The sequence below is a fragment of the Heptranchias perlo genome, chromosome 10 (genome assembly GCF_035084215.1).
Source record: "Heptranchias perlo isolate sHepPer1 chromosome 10, sHepPer1.hap1, whole genome shotgun sequence".
NCBI lineage: Eukaryota > Metazoa > Chordata > Chondrichthyes > Hexanchiformes > Hexanchidae > Heptranchias > Heptranchias perlo.
The window spans coordinates 60,136,253-60,154,810 of record NC_090334.1 but is presented as its reverse complement, the minus strand read 5'-3'; the positions used below and the strand labels follow the sequence as shown (position 1 = coordinate 60,154,810).

The 18,558-nt window shown below is 42.0% G+C and overlaps 1 protein-coding gene across 1 annotated transcript in view; it reads right to left on the bottom strand.

Moving 5' to 3' along the window:
* Positions 1-400: 400 nt before the first annotated feature.
* Positions 401-18,558, bottom strand: part of mnat1 (MNAT1 component of CDK activating kinase) — a 149,725-nt gene continuing 131,567 nt past the window's right edge. The window contains exon 8 of the mRNA XM_067991906.1: positions 401-975. Coding sequence (XP_067848007.1) covers positions 855-975 — 121 coding nt within the window. The 3' untranslated portion in view covers positions 401-854. The remainder of the gene's footprint in view (positions 976-18,558) is intronic.

Here is an 18,558-nt window from a genome sequence, read left to right as displayed (position 1 = left end):
GGTAGGGACAATCTCAATGCAAAGGTGCACAGTGCATTTAAAGATTAAGCTACATTAAGTGTCTCAAATCAATCACAATCAGTACATCCACAACATAAATGAGGTGGTGTAAATCTAAACAAAATAATGCTTTTCAAATTCTTTTGGATAAAATTTCAGGAAGTTCTATTTGAATAATTCATGTTGAAAGATAATCACGAAAGTAATCTCAAATTGCAGCACAAGCAGCTATTTTTAGACTTCCACATATATTCACCTCCAATGTATTTATGATGAATGCATTTTAACATTTTAAGATCAGTCTCAATAATACAAATCAGATATTTTTTAGACTTCCATATATATTCACTGTATTTATGCTGCATTTTAACATATTTTGAGATGAGAGAAAAATCAGTAGTTAAAAGGTACTAATAAATTTTATTCAAAATAAATGAAAACTTTTGCAATTGACTGGACAAACATAGGAGCTGTTATCTTTACTCTACCCCAAGAATATCATCTTTGGCTGTGTTCTGAGAATCACTTATGCTTCCTCAACCTTTAGTTATCAGATGTCAAACACTCTTTGTCAAGTGGTGCTTATACATCTGCGACCACCAGTATTTAGCCTGCATCTCCTTCTTCCTGTAAGTGGATCTCGACACACGCTCCTTGTAAATAGAAAATGCTAATCTTCTTGAGTTTATCAGCTGCCGTCTCCAAACAGCTGTCCAAGTTCAAGTTCTTTGGCTGTGTGTCAGTTTTCCATTCAGCTGTGGTGTGGTTGATAGTTGGTTTTTACAGAAGTCTGGCTGTTGAAGCTCCTGGTATCAATCCAATGGCTACCTTGAAGCCTCCTCTTGTCCATCAGGCTAGCTGGACTGCCAGAAAAGACCACTAAATGCATCTTGCAGAGCACGGTAACAAGCAAGGGAAGAGGTGTAGCCACCAGCAAGATCCTGTGGTGTGGCAGTACGCACATGGTTCAGGTACCTTAAAACAGAAGAGGAACACAGTTCTGAGAAATTAATTTGCACACATCCTATTTTACTAAAATCATAAGAAATTGGGAAAATAAATTAAAAATAAAAATTGGTCATATCCAGATCTGCACCAGTATTGGCTGCACCAAAATAAAGTCTGGAACAAACTGAAAGTTAAGGAACACTTATGCACAGACCATGGATTTCTGACAATTTGACCGCAGCAAGAATACTCAATACACATCAATCTTCCCAGTTTTACACAAGTCTAAACTCCCATTGGTGGTTCATGTATAAATATAAACATGAACAGTTGGGTTGACAGGTTTCTTAGTAGCTATATAAGCTTGGAAATTAACTACTGATGTAGTTACACTTCAGGTAACAGCTTGACATCAATACCAAAGCAGTGTTAATGGGAAGCATTGAGTTATACAGTCTACTCCAACTGCTAGCAATGCTAGTGAAAAGTCAGCTGCTGTTTACAAAGTTTGCTTCCCACGAGTTGCACTTATACCACAACCAGTCTGCTACTGAAGTGACAGAGATACCCTCTCCAGGTAGGCTCAGACCAAGTCCAATAAATCGGTTTGCATTTAGACTGTAGTTATACTGTAGATATTGTGTTAATGCACTACAAAATTTGCAACTTTATTTAAAATATAACTCACTCCTTAATAAGAGGACCAAGTATTTAGGTAGATCAGTGGCTAACAAGAAAATCTTTGGAAATGGGAATTTTGCCAAAGGATTGCATCCACTCAAGGATATGTCAGGTATGTACAATCCACTTAGTCTTACCTTGTTGCTGGCAAGCTTCTAGAGTTCTTAATATGGGATGAATTTAGTGAACACTTAGAAAGGCATGGGCTAATCAGACAACAAGCCTGGATCTGTAAAGGGCTGGTTGTGCTTAACTACTTGAAAGCAAATCACATGGCACAATTTTGACCCCGAGCCGGGAAGGATGCGGGGGAGGTCAAATTGCAGATAGGAAACCCGGAAGTATGGGTTACCTGGACGTCCTTATGATTTTGACGTAAGGACATCATTTTTTTTTTCGGTTTGCCATCCGATTTACCGGCCTGATTGACAGGCTGGTCTCAGTCAGATGGGAGACCAGCCAGGGAGAGGATGTATTCAGGTAAGTCTTCAGGTAAGTCTTTGTTTGTATGGATTGGGGGGAGGGGGGAGGAACGGGGGGCATGGGAGTTGTCGGTCGTGGGGGGAGAGGGTCAGTCATGCAGGGTTGTCGGAATCCGGGGTCATCGCGGGGGTCTGCGATCGTTGGGGGGGGGGGGGGGAATAGAGGTCAGGGGTCTGCGATCGTTGGGGGGGGGGGGGGGGGGGGGGGGGAGAAATCAGGGTAGGGGGTCCACTGCAGGTCGGCTTGTTGGGCCTGGGGGAAGCACTCCTGTTCCTCTGGGCCCACAAGCTGTGCCGGAAAGGCACTTACCTATTAGTCTCAGGTCTTCTTGCGTCCTTTAACGAGGCGTGAAAGAGAAGGCCCGGGAATCCCGGCCCCCGGGGTTGAAATCGGAAACGGTGGGAAAATGGAGGCCCGAAGCCTCCTAGAAAAGTTTTAAGGCCTGACCCGAGAACGGCTTGGTTTCCCGCCCCAGTGAAAACCGGAAATGAGCGGGTTGGGGGCAGGTCTGAAATGGTTGCAATTTTGAATGCCTCCCCTAAATAATGGGAATGCGGTGGACATATATATGGATCTTCAGAAGACATTTGATAGGATACCACATAAGACACTTATTGCAAACATTAAGACACATAGTATTAAGGAAAATGTAGCTGCATGGATAGAGATATGTCTAGGGGACAGGAATCAGAAAGTAGGGGGTAAATGAATGTTTTGTAGATTGGTAGTCATATGCTTCATGGACCTCATTAAAATTTGTTGATAAAACCAAACTAGGGGCATGGCAAACTAAGGAAGAGTGCAGCCAATTTCTGGGGACCTAGGCAGGTTAGTGGAGTGGGCAGATAAGTGGCTGATGCAGCTCAACGCAGAGAAGTATGAAGTAGTACATTATGAGATAAAGAACAGTGAAAGACAATTATATCCTAAACAATAAGAATGAAAGAACAGAGATCTAATATTGCACAAAGAACAGGCCAATAAAAAGGCAAATAGAATTACGGGTTTTATATATGGGGAATGCAAAAGTAATTAAATAACATAGAAATTTGTAAAAGACATTGGTTAAGTCTTAGTTGGTGGTATTGTGTGCCGTTCCGATTGGCTGTTGAGATTTATTATGAATAAATTGTACTTTAGTCCACAAGTCCTTAATAAAGAGCTCCTAACTTAACAATAGGTCGTACTTGAGGTCCTGTGGATTAAAATGTTTTGAGAGGATAAATTGTATAATACTGTTTCTATTTGCTGGTGATTCATTAACAAGGGGGCATAAAAAACTCAGGATTATCTCCAGAATACTGAAGGCATAACATAGAATAAATGTTTTCACACATAGACCATAGACAGCTTTAATACAAGTGGCTTCTGAGACAGAGACTATATCACTTATAAAACAATTACACAAGTATCTGAAAAATAATCAAGAAATTGGAAAAGGACAGGCAGAGTATGATCAAAGTAGATAGCTCCAGATGAAAGGGTAGGTCTAGCACAAGCATGGTGGCAAAATTGTCTCCTCCTGTGCTGTAATTTCTGATTTGAGTACAACAGGTTGTTCATAAAAGGCAACCTGTTAACGGGACATTTGTGCAAGTACTGATTAATTCCCCAAGCATTCCACAATATCTGCTCAAAGGCAATGATCAGTAAAAGGACACATTTGTTTGGTGGTTTTCCAAACACAGGCTTCACTTGTGCATGGTTTCAGCACATGTGTGTGTGGTAATTTTGGGGAAGGATGTCAGTTCAGCATTAGGCTAGATGTGCAACCTTCAAACTGTAGTGCACATGCACTGCAGATTGTCAATGCGTCTGAGGAATGCTCAACAGCTGTAACATTGGCAATTGAACTTCAATGCTGGTGGTCTAAAGTAAATGGTCAAGAAAATTGGATGTGGGGGGGCAGGAAAGACAGTATAACAGGCTGATGATTCACTATCACCCATTTTTCACCTGGCGATAAAAGTTATTACCCCCAGTCATTCATTGACCGCACTAACAAAGGTAAAGGGGACGATATTTGACTTCGACAGTAGCGCAAAACAGACAATAGCAAATCGTCAGCCCGTTTTACGTCCCGCCTTATTTTCTTTTCCGGGGTGTAAAACAGGCTGCTGATTCACTATTGCCCGTTTTGTGCTACCGACAAAGTCGAATTCATCCCACAAATAACTTCTGGTTACGTGACTAACTTTCTATTCAAATGATGACTGCACTCATTCAATCTTGCCTCTGAGTCAGAAGGTCGTAGGTTCAAGTCCCACTCCAGAAACTTGAGCACATAATCCAGGCTGACACTTCGGTGCCATACTGAGGGAGTGCTGCACTGTTGGAGGTGCCGTCTTTCGGATGACAGGTTATACCTAGGCCCCGTCTGCCCTTTCATGTGGACGTAAAAAATCCCGTGGCACTATTTAAAGAAGAGCAGGGGAGTTCTCCCCAATGGCCTGGCCAATATTTATCCTCAACCAACATAACTAAAAAATAGATTATCTGGTCATTATCACGTTGCTGTGTGCAAATTGGTTGCCACGTTTCCTACATTACAACAGTGACTACACTTCAAAAGTAATTAATTGGCTGCAAAGCACTTTGGGACGTCCTGAGGTTGTGAAAGATGCTATATAAATGCAAATCTTTCAATACAACAACAAATTAAGTCAATTTCGGCAGAATACTCTTAGAAATTCAGGATCGCTGCAAACCGATGAATCAAGCTAAGTATAAGATAACTAATGCTATTGCAAAGTGGATAGTTACCGACTGCAGACCCATTATCATCGAAAGTGATACGGGGCTAAGATGTTATTCAAATAGTATCTTCTAATCAGTTATATATACCTTGCCTTTCAGAGGAACCATCGATTAATAATCTATAAAACAACAAAAAGACTGCAAAGTTGGAGATGCTGAAAAACACGCCAATTAATGTTTTGACTGGTGATTACTGGATGGCTGTGAGCAATCACAGCTACTTTGGAATCACTGCACACCTGACTGATGCTCCTTGGACCCTACAGTCTTTTACACTAACGGTAAAGCATACCGAAGAGAGACACTATGCTGAAACATGTACAGAGCATTTCTTGGATGTTGGAGAAGAGTGAAATATATAAAGCAAGGTACCAACAATTCCACACAATATGATAGCAGCAACCAATCTATTGCCACTTGAACACATACCATGCATCGCTCAGTCTACAGCGATCGATCACAGTAGCACTTAATGATGCCGGGCTCGGAAACACAATGACAATGTAAAAACTTTGTGATCCATTTCAAATATAATCTAGTGCAGAAATCGAAGTACAACAGGCCACAAATGGACAGCACCAATAATCTCATATACAAAATGTTTCAACTAGGTGTAACTCCACTCTGCAGGTGGTTCTGCTATTGCTTAGAAATAGATTAGCTCTTCAGAAGCACAATCTAGTAGTGCTCACTCCTGCTGGATTTGACAAACTCCAAAAATTGGAAGCCCTACTACAGCCCTGCAGGTATGTGTTCAAGCTCTTTGGGGGGTGGAGGTAAGAGGTATACATTTCCTGCTCTGTGGTTTAACCCGCATTGTGCCTCTCATTTTGTGTATGGCAGTCTCAGATAATGACCCAGCATATGTTGTTCAGTTTAAAAACTCTTTCACTGACTTAAATAAAGGCAAAGAAAGCACCAATTGCACATGGTTAAAGATAGCACAAGCACGGGACCCGAGGGTTAAGAATCTGAAGTGTCTTCCAAAATTCAAGAGAGACAAGGAATGAAAGTTAATTCTTTCTTTACTGTTGTCAGAAGTCTAACAAGACCAGCAGCCTGCTGCACAAACTACAGAAGCTGAACCATCTAAAAAGAAAATGAACCTCCTCTTAGCAGCATTTGATTCAGAGGAACAAAGGAACAAAGTCAACAAACATTGCTTTGGATCATTATAAAGCAGAACCAGTTATCAGCATAGAAGGCTGTCCTCTGGAATGATGGTTTAAGTGTGTTGGTGCCCATGAGAAATTAGCAAAGCTGGCACGCAAGTACTTAGCAACACTGGCCTCAAGGGTGTCATGCGAATGACTTTTCTCACTTTCGGGTCAGATTGTAAATAAAAAAGCGAGCAGCATTATCTCCCGAAAACGTAAACAAATTAGGGGGGGATTAACGTCCGGCAGACCCCTGTTCGGGACCCCTTCCCTGTGTGTGCTGCAGCTGTTAATGTTTGAAGTGCTGGGGGGTGGGTAGGGGGCTGCTCGCAGCTCATCAGTACCTGACATACTGGTGGAGTGAGATGTGGTGTTGCCTAGTGCAGTTCCCGGCTTTTGTCGAATGGTCAGTTCTTTACCCAGCATCCATAGGTCAGAGAAACCACTCTATCCCTGGGATAGAGCCATACGGCTTTCAATCCCAGAGATACAGTGGTTTCTCTGCGGATATGGATGCTGGGTAAAGAGCTCCCCATTCTACAAAAGCCGTTTCTTTCACCCGCTGCCGCCTCGTACTGCCCTGCGTGTCCCGTGTTTTACATTGTAAACGGACTTGGTGCATTGAAAGATGTCCATAGTTTGTAATTTGCAAGTGTCCATGGTTTCAAGGTGCAGCTTGTATCTGTTACAATGCAAGTTATTTGGGATTGTCAATAGTGTCTTTTTTTTTTTGCAAGTGTCTGTTTGTACAGGTTTCACTGTAATTCTGTTTAAATAAAAAATGAATTCAGAAATAGGAAGGTGCGTTCCCGCCTTAAATATGCCTCAGGAAGCCTTCTGAAAATTGCACCCGCAAATAGGTGGGCTTCCTGATTCCAACATGTGTGGGCAGCCTGTCAATCATATTGAAGCCAGAAGTTAAAATCCCTGGGCCGCATGCTCGAGATGTCACGGGGCCTACTCGCACAACCCGACCCCTCCCGCCCAATTTGTGCCCAGAATTAAAATTGGGGCTAAAATTTCTTATGCAGCTGATCTGATAACTGCCCAGGTACCAACTAAAGAAATCACCTTTTAAACATAAAAAGGCTCCAAAAAAAAAATTAGACTATTAAGTGTTTTTTGATTATTTGGATGCTCAGTCTATGTACATGTTTGCTGCTCATTACTTCAAACTGGTGCATGTCTTAGTCCAAGGCCTGCACCAATTAAAGTTTGAGACTTTGCCAAACCATGTTTTAGATTTGTCCAAAATACTTACAAATCAGATGGAATTTAGATTATTTTCATGGTTTAGTTTTGTTCTCTGTGTGTTACATCTTACTCACCCTTGCACAATTACCAGGTTTCATATATGCATAGGTGCTGTATAATGATCATTCATTACTCCTTGATATCTGCCATTCAATCCTTATCTCTTCTGATTTCACATACATCACGACGAGAGATTTTAGCAACCACAGTAGGCTAATTAAGTGTTTTCCAACCAAAGTTCCCTTTTACATTATGAGACTTCAATCAGCGTGAAGTTTCCAGAGATAACTCAAGCATGTATCTGTCTAAATTCTTCAAATTGCTTATGCTTGCCCGTAAATTAAAAAATGCAACGAGAAAGGGCTATGTGAAATATCATCCTCTCTCCCACCAGTGTATTCTAGCGAATATTCTGATATTGCCTTAGACATCATTTCCAACAATTTTATGAGGGGAAGGGTTTAAGAAGGTGACAATTTGCCAGCAGAAAAAAATAGATTTGCATAATAGTCTTATGATTCAACATTTCTCGGGCATGCTTTTACAAACAAAGTGTGAAGCAGGAAAATAATAAGAGCATTAGGTGATCATGCAATGCTGCAAATTGGGAATAAGAAAGAATTCACCACAAAGCCAACACATAGTATATCTTCTGTCTGGATTGTTACAATTTCAGAACGCCTTTATAATAAAACCTGTACAATTCAGAGCTGCTCAGTAGCTTTGAAGTTTGGAAGCTGAAGCCAATGTTTTCCAATATACTTTTAAGAAAACCCTGCACTTTTGATGGAGTTCAAATAAATGGCGCTTTATCTTCTTAAGTACTTGTAAAATGCAAAAGGAGAACAAGAAATTTAACTAGTTAAATGTTTAACTAGTAAAAAAAATATTTTCCTGCCTTTGCTTAAGCAAAGTCAGGGGGGGGGAATTAATCACACGAGGCAATCTTCTTTCAAAAGAACTTGAGGGTAATAAAGATGCCTGCCACTTTAGTTTATAATGTTCATGGAATGGAAAAAAAAACAAGTCAAGATATTAGCTGCTCACTAGAGGACAAGCTTCAAATTTATTTGAACCTGCTCGTTATGATCTGGAATATACTGCTACACTGCCTGAAAGGGTGGTGGAAGCAGATTCAACAGTAACTTTCAAAAAAGAGAATTGGATAAATACTTGAAGGGAAAAATTATGAGGGCTATGGGGAAAGAGCAGGGGAGTGGGACTAAATGGATAGCTCTTTCAAATAGCCGACACAGGCACGATGGGCCGAATGGCTTCCTTCTGTGCTGTATGATTCTATGAACCTCTGATAGTTTTGAGGCGAGGGTTCTTCTTTTCCTAAAAATGAGAAATGAATGCTTTTTAAAAAAAGAATCATGCACCACTTATATCATCACAGGAACACACAACATTGTAATATTCAATTGCTGAGAAAAGATTCAGTTACCAGTTAACGAAAAGGATCAGCCAATCATGATGCCTTAGCAATAATAATCCTTCAATGTAACCCAAGCATCTAACAAGCCATTTAATAGTATAAATGCTAATAGTTCGTTCAGCCAGGTGTGGCGTGCCCAAGTCCAGTAAGAAAAGGCTGAATGCCACCAGAAGAAATACAGCGTTACAAGGCCCTGCATGACCAAAAAGGTAACCTGTGTGGAGACGGAAGGTGTTTGTATGATTCTTAATGAATACTTTGCGTCTGTCTTCACAAAAGAGAGGGATGATGCAGACATTGTAGTTAAGGAGGAGGAGTGTGAAATATTGGATGGGATAAACAGTGAGGGAGCAAGTATTAAGGGGATTAGCATCTTTGAAAGTAGATAAATCACCAAGCCCGGATGAAATGTATCCTAGGCTGTTAAAAGAAGCAAGGGAGGAAATGGCGGAGGCTATGAGCATCATTTTCCAATTCTCACTGGATACAGGCATGGTGCCAGGGGACTGAAGGACTGCTAACGTTGTACCGTTGTTTAAAAAGGGAGCGAGGGGTAGACCGAGTAATTACAGGCCAGTCAGTCTAACATCGGTGGTGGACAAATTACTGGAATCAATTCTGAGGGACAGGATAAACCGTCACTTAGAAAGGCATGGAGTAATCAAGAACAGTCAGCATGGATTTGTTAAGGGAAGGTAGTGTCTGATTAACTTGATTGAATTTTTTGAGGAGGTAACAAGGAGGGTAAATGAGGGTAGCACATTTGATGTAGTCCATATGGATGTTAGCAAGGCTTTTGACAAGGTCCCACATGGCAGGCTGGTCAAAAAAGCACAAGCCCATGGAATCCAAGGGAAAGTGACAAGTTGGATCCAAAATTGGCTCAGTGGCAGGAAGCAAAGGGTAATGGTCGATGGGTGTTTTTGTGACTGGAAGGCTGTTTCCAGTGGGGTTTCGCAGGGCTCAGTACTAGGTCCCTTGCTTTTTGTGGTATATATTAATGATTTGGACTTAAATGTAGGGGGCATGATTAAGAAGTTTGCAGATGATACAAAAATTGGCTGTGTGGTTGACATTGAGGAGGAAAGCTATAGACTGCAGGAAGATATCAATGGACTGGTCAGGTGGACAGAAAAGTGGCAAATGGAATTCAATCCAGAAAAAAGTGTGAGGTAATGCATTTGGGGAGGGCAAACAAGGCAAGGGAATACAAGGGTTAAATTCCATATCCAATTAGAGGGTGAGAAGGTTGGTTCTCAAACAAGCGTACTGAGCTTGAATAAAGGAGACTATGATGGTATGAGAGCGGAATTGATTAAAGTGGACTGGGAAAATAGATTAAAGGGTAAGACGGTACATGAGCAGTGGTGTTCATTTAAGGAGTTATTTTACAACTTTCAAAAAAATATATATTCCACTGAGGAAAAAAGGGTGTAAAAGAAATGACAGCCATCCGTGGCTAAGTAAAGAAATTAAGGATAGTATCTGACTAAAAACAAGGACATATAAGGTAGCCAAACTTAGTGGGAGGATAGAACATTGGGAAGTCTTCAAAAGACAGCAAAAAGTAACTAAAGGATTGATTAAGAAAGGGAAGATAGATTATGAAAATAAATTAGCAAAAAATATCAAAACAGATAGCAAGAATTTCTATAGTTATATAAAAAGAAAAAGGGTGGCTAAGGCAAACGTAGGTCCCTTAGAGGATGAGACCGGGAAATTAATGGTGGGAAACATGGAGATGGCAAAAATGCTGAACAAATATTTTGTTTCAGTCTTTACGGTAGAGGACACTGGACAAACAGGGGGCTCTGGGGGGGAGGAGCTAAATACGATTAAAATCACTAAGGAATTGGTACTCAGTAAAATAATGGGACTCAAGGCGGATAAATCCCCTGGACCTGATGGCTTACATCCTAGGGCCTTGTGGGAAGTGGCAGTAGGGATTGTGGATGCTTTGGTAATAATTTTCCAAAATTCTCTGGACTCAGCAAAGGTCCCGGCAGATTGGAAAACTGCTAATGTAACACCCTTATTTAAAAAGGGTAGTAGGCAGAAGGCTGGAAATTATAGACCAGTTAGCCTAACATCTGTGGTGGGTAAAATTTTTGGAGTCTATTATTAAGGAGACAGTAGCAGAACATTTGGATAAACATAATTTAATAGGACAAAGTCAGCATGGCTTTATGAAGGGGAAGTCATGTCTGACAAATTTGCTTGAGTTCTTTGAGGACATAAAGTACAGGGTGGATAAAGGGGAACCAGTGGACGTAGTGTATTTAGACTTCCAGAAGGCATTCAACAAGGTGCCACATAAAAGATTATTGCTCAAGATAAAGAATCACTGGATTGGGGGCAATATTCTGGCATGGGTGGAGGATTGGTTATCTAACAGGAAGCAGAGAGTTGGGATAAATGGTTCATTCTCAGACTGGCAACCAGTAGCCAGTGGTGTTCCGCAGGGGTCGGTGCTGGGACCCCAACTCTTTACAATCTATATTAACAATTTGGAGGAGGGGACCGAGTGTAACATATCAAAGTTTGCAGATGATACAAAGATGGGAGGGAAAGTAGAGAGTGAGGAGGACATAAAAAACCTACAAGGGGATATAGACAGGCTGGGTGAGTGGGCGGAGATTTGGCAGATGCAATACAATATTGGAAAATGTGAGGTTATGCACTTTGGCAGGAAAAATCAGAGAGCAAGTTATTATCTTAATGGCGAGAAACTGGAAAGTACTGCAGTACAAAGGGATCTGGGGGTCCTAGTACAAGAAAATCAACAAGTTAGTATGCAGGTGCAGCAGGTGATCAAGAAGGCCAACGGAATGTTGGCTTTTATTGCTAGGGGGATAGAATATAAAAACAGGGAGGTATTGCTGCAGTTATATAAGGTATTGGTGAGACCGCACCTGGAATACTGCATACAGTTTTGGTCTCCATACTTAAGAAAAGACATACTTGCTCTCGAGGCAGTACAAAGAAGGTTCACTCAGTTAATCCCGGGGATGAGGGGGCGGACATATGAGGAGAAGTTGGGTAGATTGGGACTCTACTCATTGGAGTTCAGAAGAATGACAGGCGATCTTATTGAAACATATAAGATTGTGAAGGGGCTTGATCGGGTGGATGCAGTAAGGGTGTTCCCAAGGATGGGTGAAACTAGAACCAGGGGGCATAATATTAGAATAAGGGGCTGCTCTTTCAAAACTGAGATGAGGAGAAACTTCTTCACTCAGAGGGTAGTAGGTCTATGGAATTTGCTGCCCCAGGAAGCTGTGGAAGCTACATCATTAAATAAATTTAAAACAGAAATAGACAGTTTCCTAGAAGTAAAGGGAATTAGGGGTTACGGGGAGCGGGCAGGAAATTGGACATGAAGCTGAGTTCGGATCGGTCAAGGCCCTGTGGGTGGCGGAGCGGGCCCAGGGGCTGAGTGGCCGGGTCCTGCTCCTACTTCTTGTGTTCTTTAGATTTGAGGTTAGGATCAGATCAGCCATGATCTTATTGAATGGCAGAGCAGGCTCGAGGGGCCGATTGGCCTACTCCTGCTCCTATTTCTTATGTTCTTATAAATGGGAGGATACCGAGAGGTGTGGAGGAAGTGAGAGACCTTGGAGTGCATGTCCACAGATCCCTGAAGGTAGCAGGACAGATAGACAAGGTGATTAAGAAGGTATACGGAGTACTTTCCTTGATTAGCCGAGGCACAGAGTATAAGAGCTGGGAGGTTATGCTGGAACTGTATAAAACACTAGTCAGGCCACAGCTTGTGTACTATGTACAGTTCTGGTCACCACATTACAGAAAAGATTCTATTCTACGTGCTCGCACCCCGAATAACGGTCTTTTATTTTCTCCTCAAGGCTTTAAAGCGGTTGATTGTTGACATTGATCGTAGTTACTATGCAAAAGTATCAAACTATTTTGATGTATTCTGTTCTATGAATTATAATTTTCATAGTTTTATAAAGGGCCAATGTATAATTCAGAGCAGGAACTGAGAGAAGGTAACGAGCATTTTGGGACTTTATAGTATAACATGAATTAAAACCATGTAAAGATTGGATTCAGCTTATGAAGGGGTGGACAAGGGTTGGAGACCCAAGCAATTGGAAATGTTAATGAGCTACACTGAATAGAAGTGTGACAGCCATCAAACTGTTTACTTTTGCAAGTACATTAGCTTTCAGACAATTTAGATTTGGTTCTAAGCAATTCCCACCATTGTGATAGAATGGTTTCTTTCTGTGCACCTAGCATGGAGCTTAGCTGAACAGGGAGAGATGCCACAAACTCCCACATCAAGGGGAAGGCATTTCACTCAAGGTGGTAACCTTGAATGACAGCTCACCAGGCCAATTCTCTTCGTGTACACTTGAGTGAGCAGTCAGAGGACTGCCTTTGTTTCTTTCTCTCTCTCTCTCTCTCTCTTTCCGTGCAATGCGAGTCAGTCAGGGACACATGGGGTAAATTTTAATCCCAAAGAACAGGTGAGTTGGGAGCAGATGGGGAGTAAAAATCCTCCGTTTTCAGTGCGGGACTGCATCCCAGCTCCAACACGCCTACTTCTGGGTTAAACCCAAGCAGCTTTGTCTGCGTGAGGCAAGTAGACACCAGGAAGTCCTGCCCCCACTTAAAGCCAGCGAGCCGATACTTAAAGGGGCAATGTACCTCATTGAGATACTGGAGGTACTTAATATTGTGTTTATTGGATTAATAAAACAAATTTAACCTTACCTGTTCAGGTTTCCCGTCGCTTCCCATTCACATCAGATAAAAGCAGGTGAGAAGGGCCGGATCTATGAGGGGAGTACCTTTATTGCACTGCTTGGGGGCCTGGAGGAGCAGGAGTGCTTCATCCAGGCCCAAGAAGCTCCCCCACCCCACCCCCGATGGATTCCTCCTCCCCACCACGGTGGACTCTCACCTGCCTCCAACTTTTTACTCGACCTCCAGTGACGTCCGATCTTCCTCGGTCCCCCGATCTCTCTGGCCCACGATCCCTCCCCGATCCCAGGCTGCGGCCTGCTGCAGCAGGCTTTCTTGCCCAACAGCCTGCCAGCCTGTCAATCAGGCTGGCCTCTGGCCGCAAAACCCGGAATATAAAACTACCCTTTGACATTAGATTAGAGGCTTCGACTATTTTGGCAATTCTGTCATCAACGATTACGGTGTTTGATAGTACATAGGGGCATCATTCTTGAACCCATATTATAATATTTCCAACATTTTAAGATTCCTTTAGAATCAAAATAGCTGTTTTGTTGAGTCCTTCGTGGCCCTTTCAGCAGAAAAACAATATTCAGATATTAATGCTAGTAACTTCCTAGAGCAGACTAATATTATGAAGGTGTACATGATAACAGGAAGCACTGTTTGCCAAGGATGCTTCTGAAAGCCAAAATCAGTAGGAACCGGAACCTCCAACTAAGCTCCTTTGGCTAACTATCAGAATCAAACACACTATGTCCATTCTTTTATTAACTAACCTAACCATAAGTATTTGCAGATGTTATCAGCAGAAACAATAAGAGTCTTCGTTCATACCATTAACTGTTCCTCGTGAGTTTTTATATTATTTTGCCATGAACATTTATAATTCTTCTACAGGAACAGTGCAACTAAATACTCTGATTTACTACTACCACCGGGTCTGGACAGGATGGGATTTTTTTTTAAGGGAGGAGATGAAGAAGAGGGAAGGAAGAAAGGGAATTAGGGAATATAAAACTAACTTTTGGTCAGAGGTTCCAACTATTTTGGTAATTCTGTCATCACTTATTACTGTGTTTCAGATAGTATTTGGGGCAGCATTTTTGAAACCATGTAAATATCAAGTGGTCTTTCGACATATCTTATCCAGTTCGCTGGCTATAATTCTAAGGCACTGAATTTACTCTGCACCTGCTGCACATACATCTGTTAAGTATGCAAGAGTATTTTCAGCGTAAAGTATAATTTATCAATAAATTAACTTTATAAAGAAAAAAACAACAACTTTTTAAACAGAGGATTTAAAATTTACATAATTGCTTTGGACAGTGAAATATTCAACTCAAACATGATCCTATCACAGGATTACCAGGTATTAAATGCAGATTTTTTTTTGTTAAATCCACTGTAATTATGTCATACTTATTAATCATGAAGGGCAATAAACACCAAGACCATGAAGTGCCACGGTCAGGACAGAGAAAGATCCAAACTAGAGTAAAATCTAGACATTATATTGAAGTACTTGCATTTATATAGCACCTTTCACATCTTCAGGAAGTTGCAAAGCATTTCACAGCTAATGAACTACTTTTGAAGTGTAGTTAGTGTTGATTTATAGGCAAACAGGGCACTAATTTGAGTACAGCAAGGTCCCATAAACAGCAATGGGATAAATGACCAGTTACTGTGTTTGATGGTGTTGATTGAGTATCAAGCAGTACACATTGAATATTATATATTACAAACAACAGCAGACAGCAGGGAATTACTTAATGCTGCAATTAGATTTCAGGGTTCAGATGACTGCTTAAATCATTCTCATGATTTAAATAATGTGAATCCCATTAATTAGATTTCTGAATTAATATTGTTACGATGCTTAGGCCAATGTAGTTTGACCGAGTTAAAGGCTTGCTTGACATGGAGTCCAATTTTGGTAGAACAGCTCAAAAAATGCCCATGGTCAGGCTTTCACTATGTAACCACATGTTAATCAATCAACACTTTCACTCAGCGTGATAAACTGGACCTGGCAGCCTCAGTACTTCTAAAATGTGGTTACAGTTTTACAAGCAGTAGACATTTACTTTGCCTTTAAAGTGTTAGCCTTGTCTCAGTGGTAGCACTCTCACCTCGAGTCAGAATGAGTTCAAACCCTACACCAGAGACTTGAGCACATAGTCCAGTGCAGTATTGAGGAGGTGCTGCACTGTCGGAGGTGGCGTTTTTCGGATAGGAAGTTAAACCGAGGCTCTGTCTGTCCTCTCTGGTGGACTTAAAAGATACCACGGCATTAGAGAGCAGTGGCGTTCTCCCGATGTCCAGGCTAATATTTATCCCTCAACTAACATCACTCTAAAGAACAGATTATCTGGTTATGTATCTTATTACTGTTTGTGGGGCCTTACTGTGCAAAAATTGGCTGCCACATTTCCCTACATTACAACAGTGACTACACTTCAAAAGTACTTCATTGGCTGTAAAGCACTTTGGGACGTCATGTGGTCATGAAAGACGCTATATAAATGCAAGTCCTTTCCTTTCCAACTCCCTTCAATCAATTGAGTATTGCTCACTATCTCCCCAGGATGAGAGATTCTTGTGGAGGAAAACAAAAAACAAATAAGAAAGGGATTCTTGCTTTTCTAGAAAAGGTTATTTTATTGTTCTTTAGTACAAATTGCCTCCCTATCTGATGGTTGGATTGGCTATCTGGGCCAATTTTTTTTTTTAAAACTTTCCTACCTCAGGTTGGAACATAAGGGAGTTGGTGGGAAGCTTGGGTAAGGTGTGAATCAGTGGATAGAATTTTGGGATATTCTTCTGCAATTTCAGGGTAGGTGCAAAATCGGCCTTTTGCCAGAATTCGCCGCCACTTCCGGAATTTTTTGGCATTAGTGATTGTGGGTGTATTCAAATAATGGATGAAATATATCTTCCATCATATTTCCCATAATTAATGCCTTTGCAATACTGGCTGTCAGGAACGCCATTGCATTCCTGGTGTCCAGCATACAATAAAGGAAGCTTTAAAAATTGAAGGGCTGCAGAGCAATTGATCACACTCGACACTGGAGGGAGGCACTGAGGCTGACCATGACCTCCATCGGCAGCAAGAATGAGAAATTCTTTACTGCATGTGCCTTACTCCAAACAAATTCTAAAAATTCCACTCAACTTTGTCAATGAGTGCTAGTGGAACAATGCTCAAAAGGGCACACTCCAGCACATTTTTTGGTCCTGCACTCCCTTGCAGTCCTTCTGACCCAAGACCTTGAATGACACCAATGCCATGGATGACTTTTCCAGCCTACTTGCTGACTGTCAGTGAAGCAAGGCCCTGTCACTTAGATCTCCACAGCTTTCACAACTAGCAGCAAGAAAGCACAATAAATATGTGGACAAAGAACTTATGGTACATTTGCAAATCAGAGCAAGTGATGCACGAGCCTCACTTAAGGTTATGGTACAGGGTCTTCTCCCACTCACTCAAGTACAACAAAGTGATTCCAGGACAATCCACTAAACAGATAGATCACCATCTTATACAAAACCCCCACAGGTACCAACACCTGCTCTAACTCAAGTTGTCATGCCAATGAGACTCCTCCCTCACTTCCTTGTGTGACTTGAGCCTCCTAACGAGGAACGATGCCTGCCAACAAAGTTAGACAAATGTTTAAGGACCCTCAACACACACATTTGCAAGAATCGCGCAATCTGCAAGATAGTGTTTATTCTGTTATTTTGTACTGTACTATTACTTGAGAAAGCATGAAAATTTTCAAAAGTAAATTTGAAAGACATCATCCAAACCCCTCAATTAAACTATTGTCTTATAATATGGAATATCCATCCTCTGGTCAGTGTAATTATACACCACCTAAAAATCATGAATTGCAGCCCTAGGACATTGCTGCAGGAGTTCCTCAGGGCAGTGTCCTAGGCCCAACCATCTTCAGCTGCTTCATCAATGACCTTCTCTCCATCATAAGGTCAGAAATGGGGATGTTCGCTGATGATTGCACAGTGTTCAGTTCCATTCGCAACCCCTCAGATAATGAAGCAGTCCGTGCCCGTGTGCAGCAAGACCTGGACAATATCCAGGCTTGGGCTCATAAGTGGCAAGTAACAGTCACGCCAGACAAGTGCCAGGCAATGACCATCTCCAACAGGAGAGAGTCTAAACATCTCCCCTTGAGATTCAACTGCATTACCATCGCTGAATCCCCCACCAACATCCTGGTGGTCACCATTGACCAGAAACTTAACTGGACCAGCCACATAAATACTGTGGCTACAAGAGCAGGTCAGAGGCTGGGTATTCTGCGGTGAGTGACTCACATCCTGACTCCCCAAAGCCTTTCCACCATCTACAAGGCACAAGTCAGGATTGTATGGAATACTCTTCTCTTGCCTGGATGAGTGCAACTCCAATAACACTCAAGTAGCTCGACACCATCCAGGGCAAAGCAGCCCGCTTGATTGGCACCCCATCCACCACCCTAAACATTCACTTCCTTCACCACCGGCGCACCGTGGCTGCAGTGTGCATCATCCACAGGATGCACTGCAGCAACTCGCCACGGCTTCTTCGACAGCACTTCCCAAACCCGCGACCTTTACCACCTAGAAGGACAAGGGCTGCAGGCACATGGGAACAACACCACCTGCACGTTCCCCTCCAAGTCACCCACCATCCTGACCTGGAAATATATCGCTGTTCCTTCATCGTCGCTGGGTCAAAATCCTGGAACTCCCTACCTAACAGCACTGTGGGAGAACAGTCACCACACGGACTGCAGTTCAAGGCGGCGGCTCACCACCACCTTCTCAAGGGCAAATAGGGATGGGCAATAAGTGCTGGCCTTGCCAGCGATGCCCCATCCCATGAACGAATAAAAAAAAAAATTTCAATACTGTCCCAATATTACCCCATGTCTCTGATTTTGGTCTTTGTCATACATTGGGTGGTGCGATTGCAACGCCCAGCTGATGTAGTTATCAGCAAGACTCCTGAACCATTTCAGGCCTCGATTAAATGTAATTGGCGAGCTGATCTTGCGATTCAAGCTCTGACAGGCAGCTCGCCATTTTGGGAGGGTGGGAAATAAATTAATA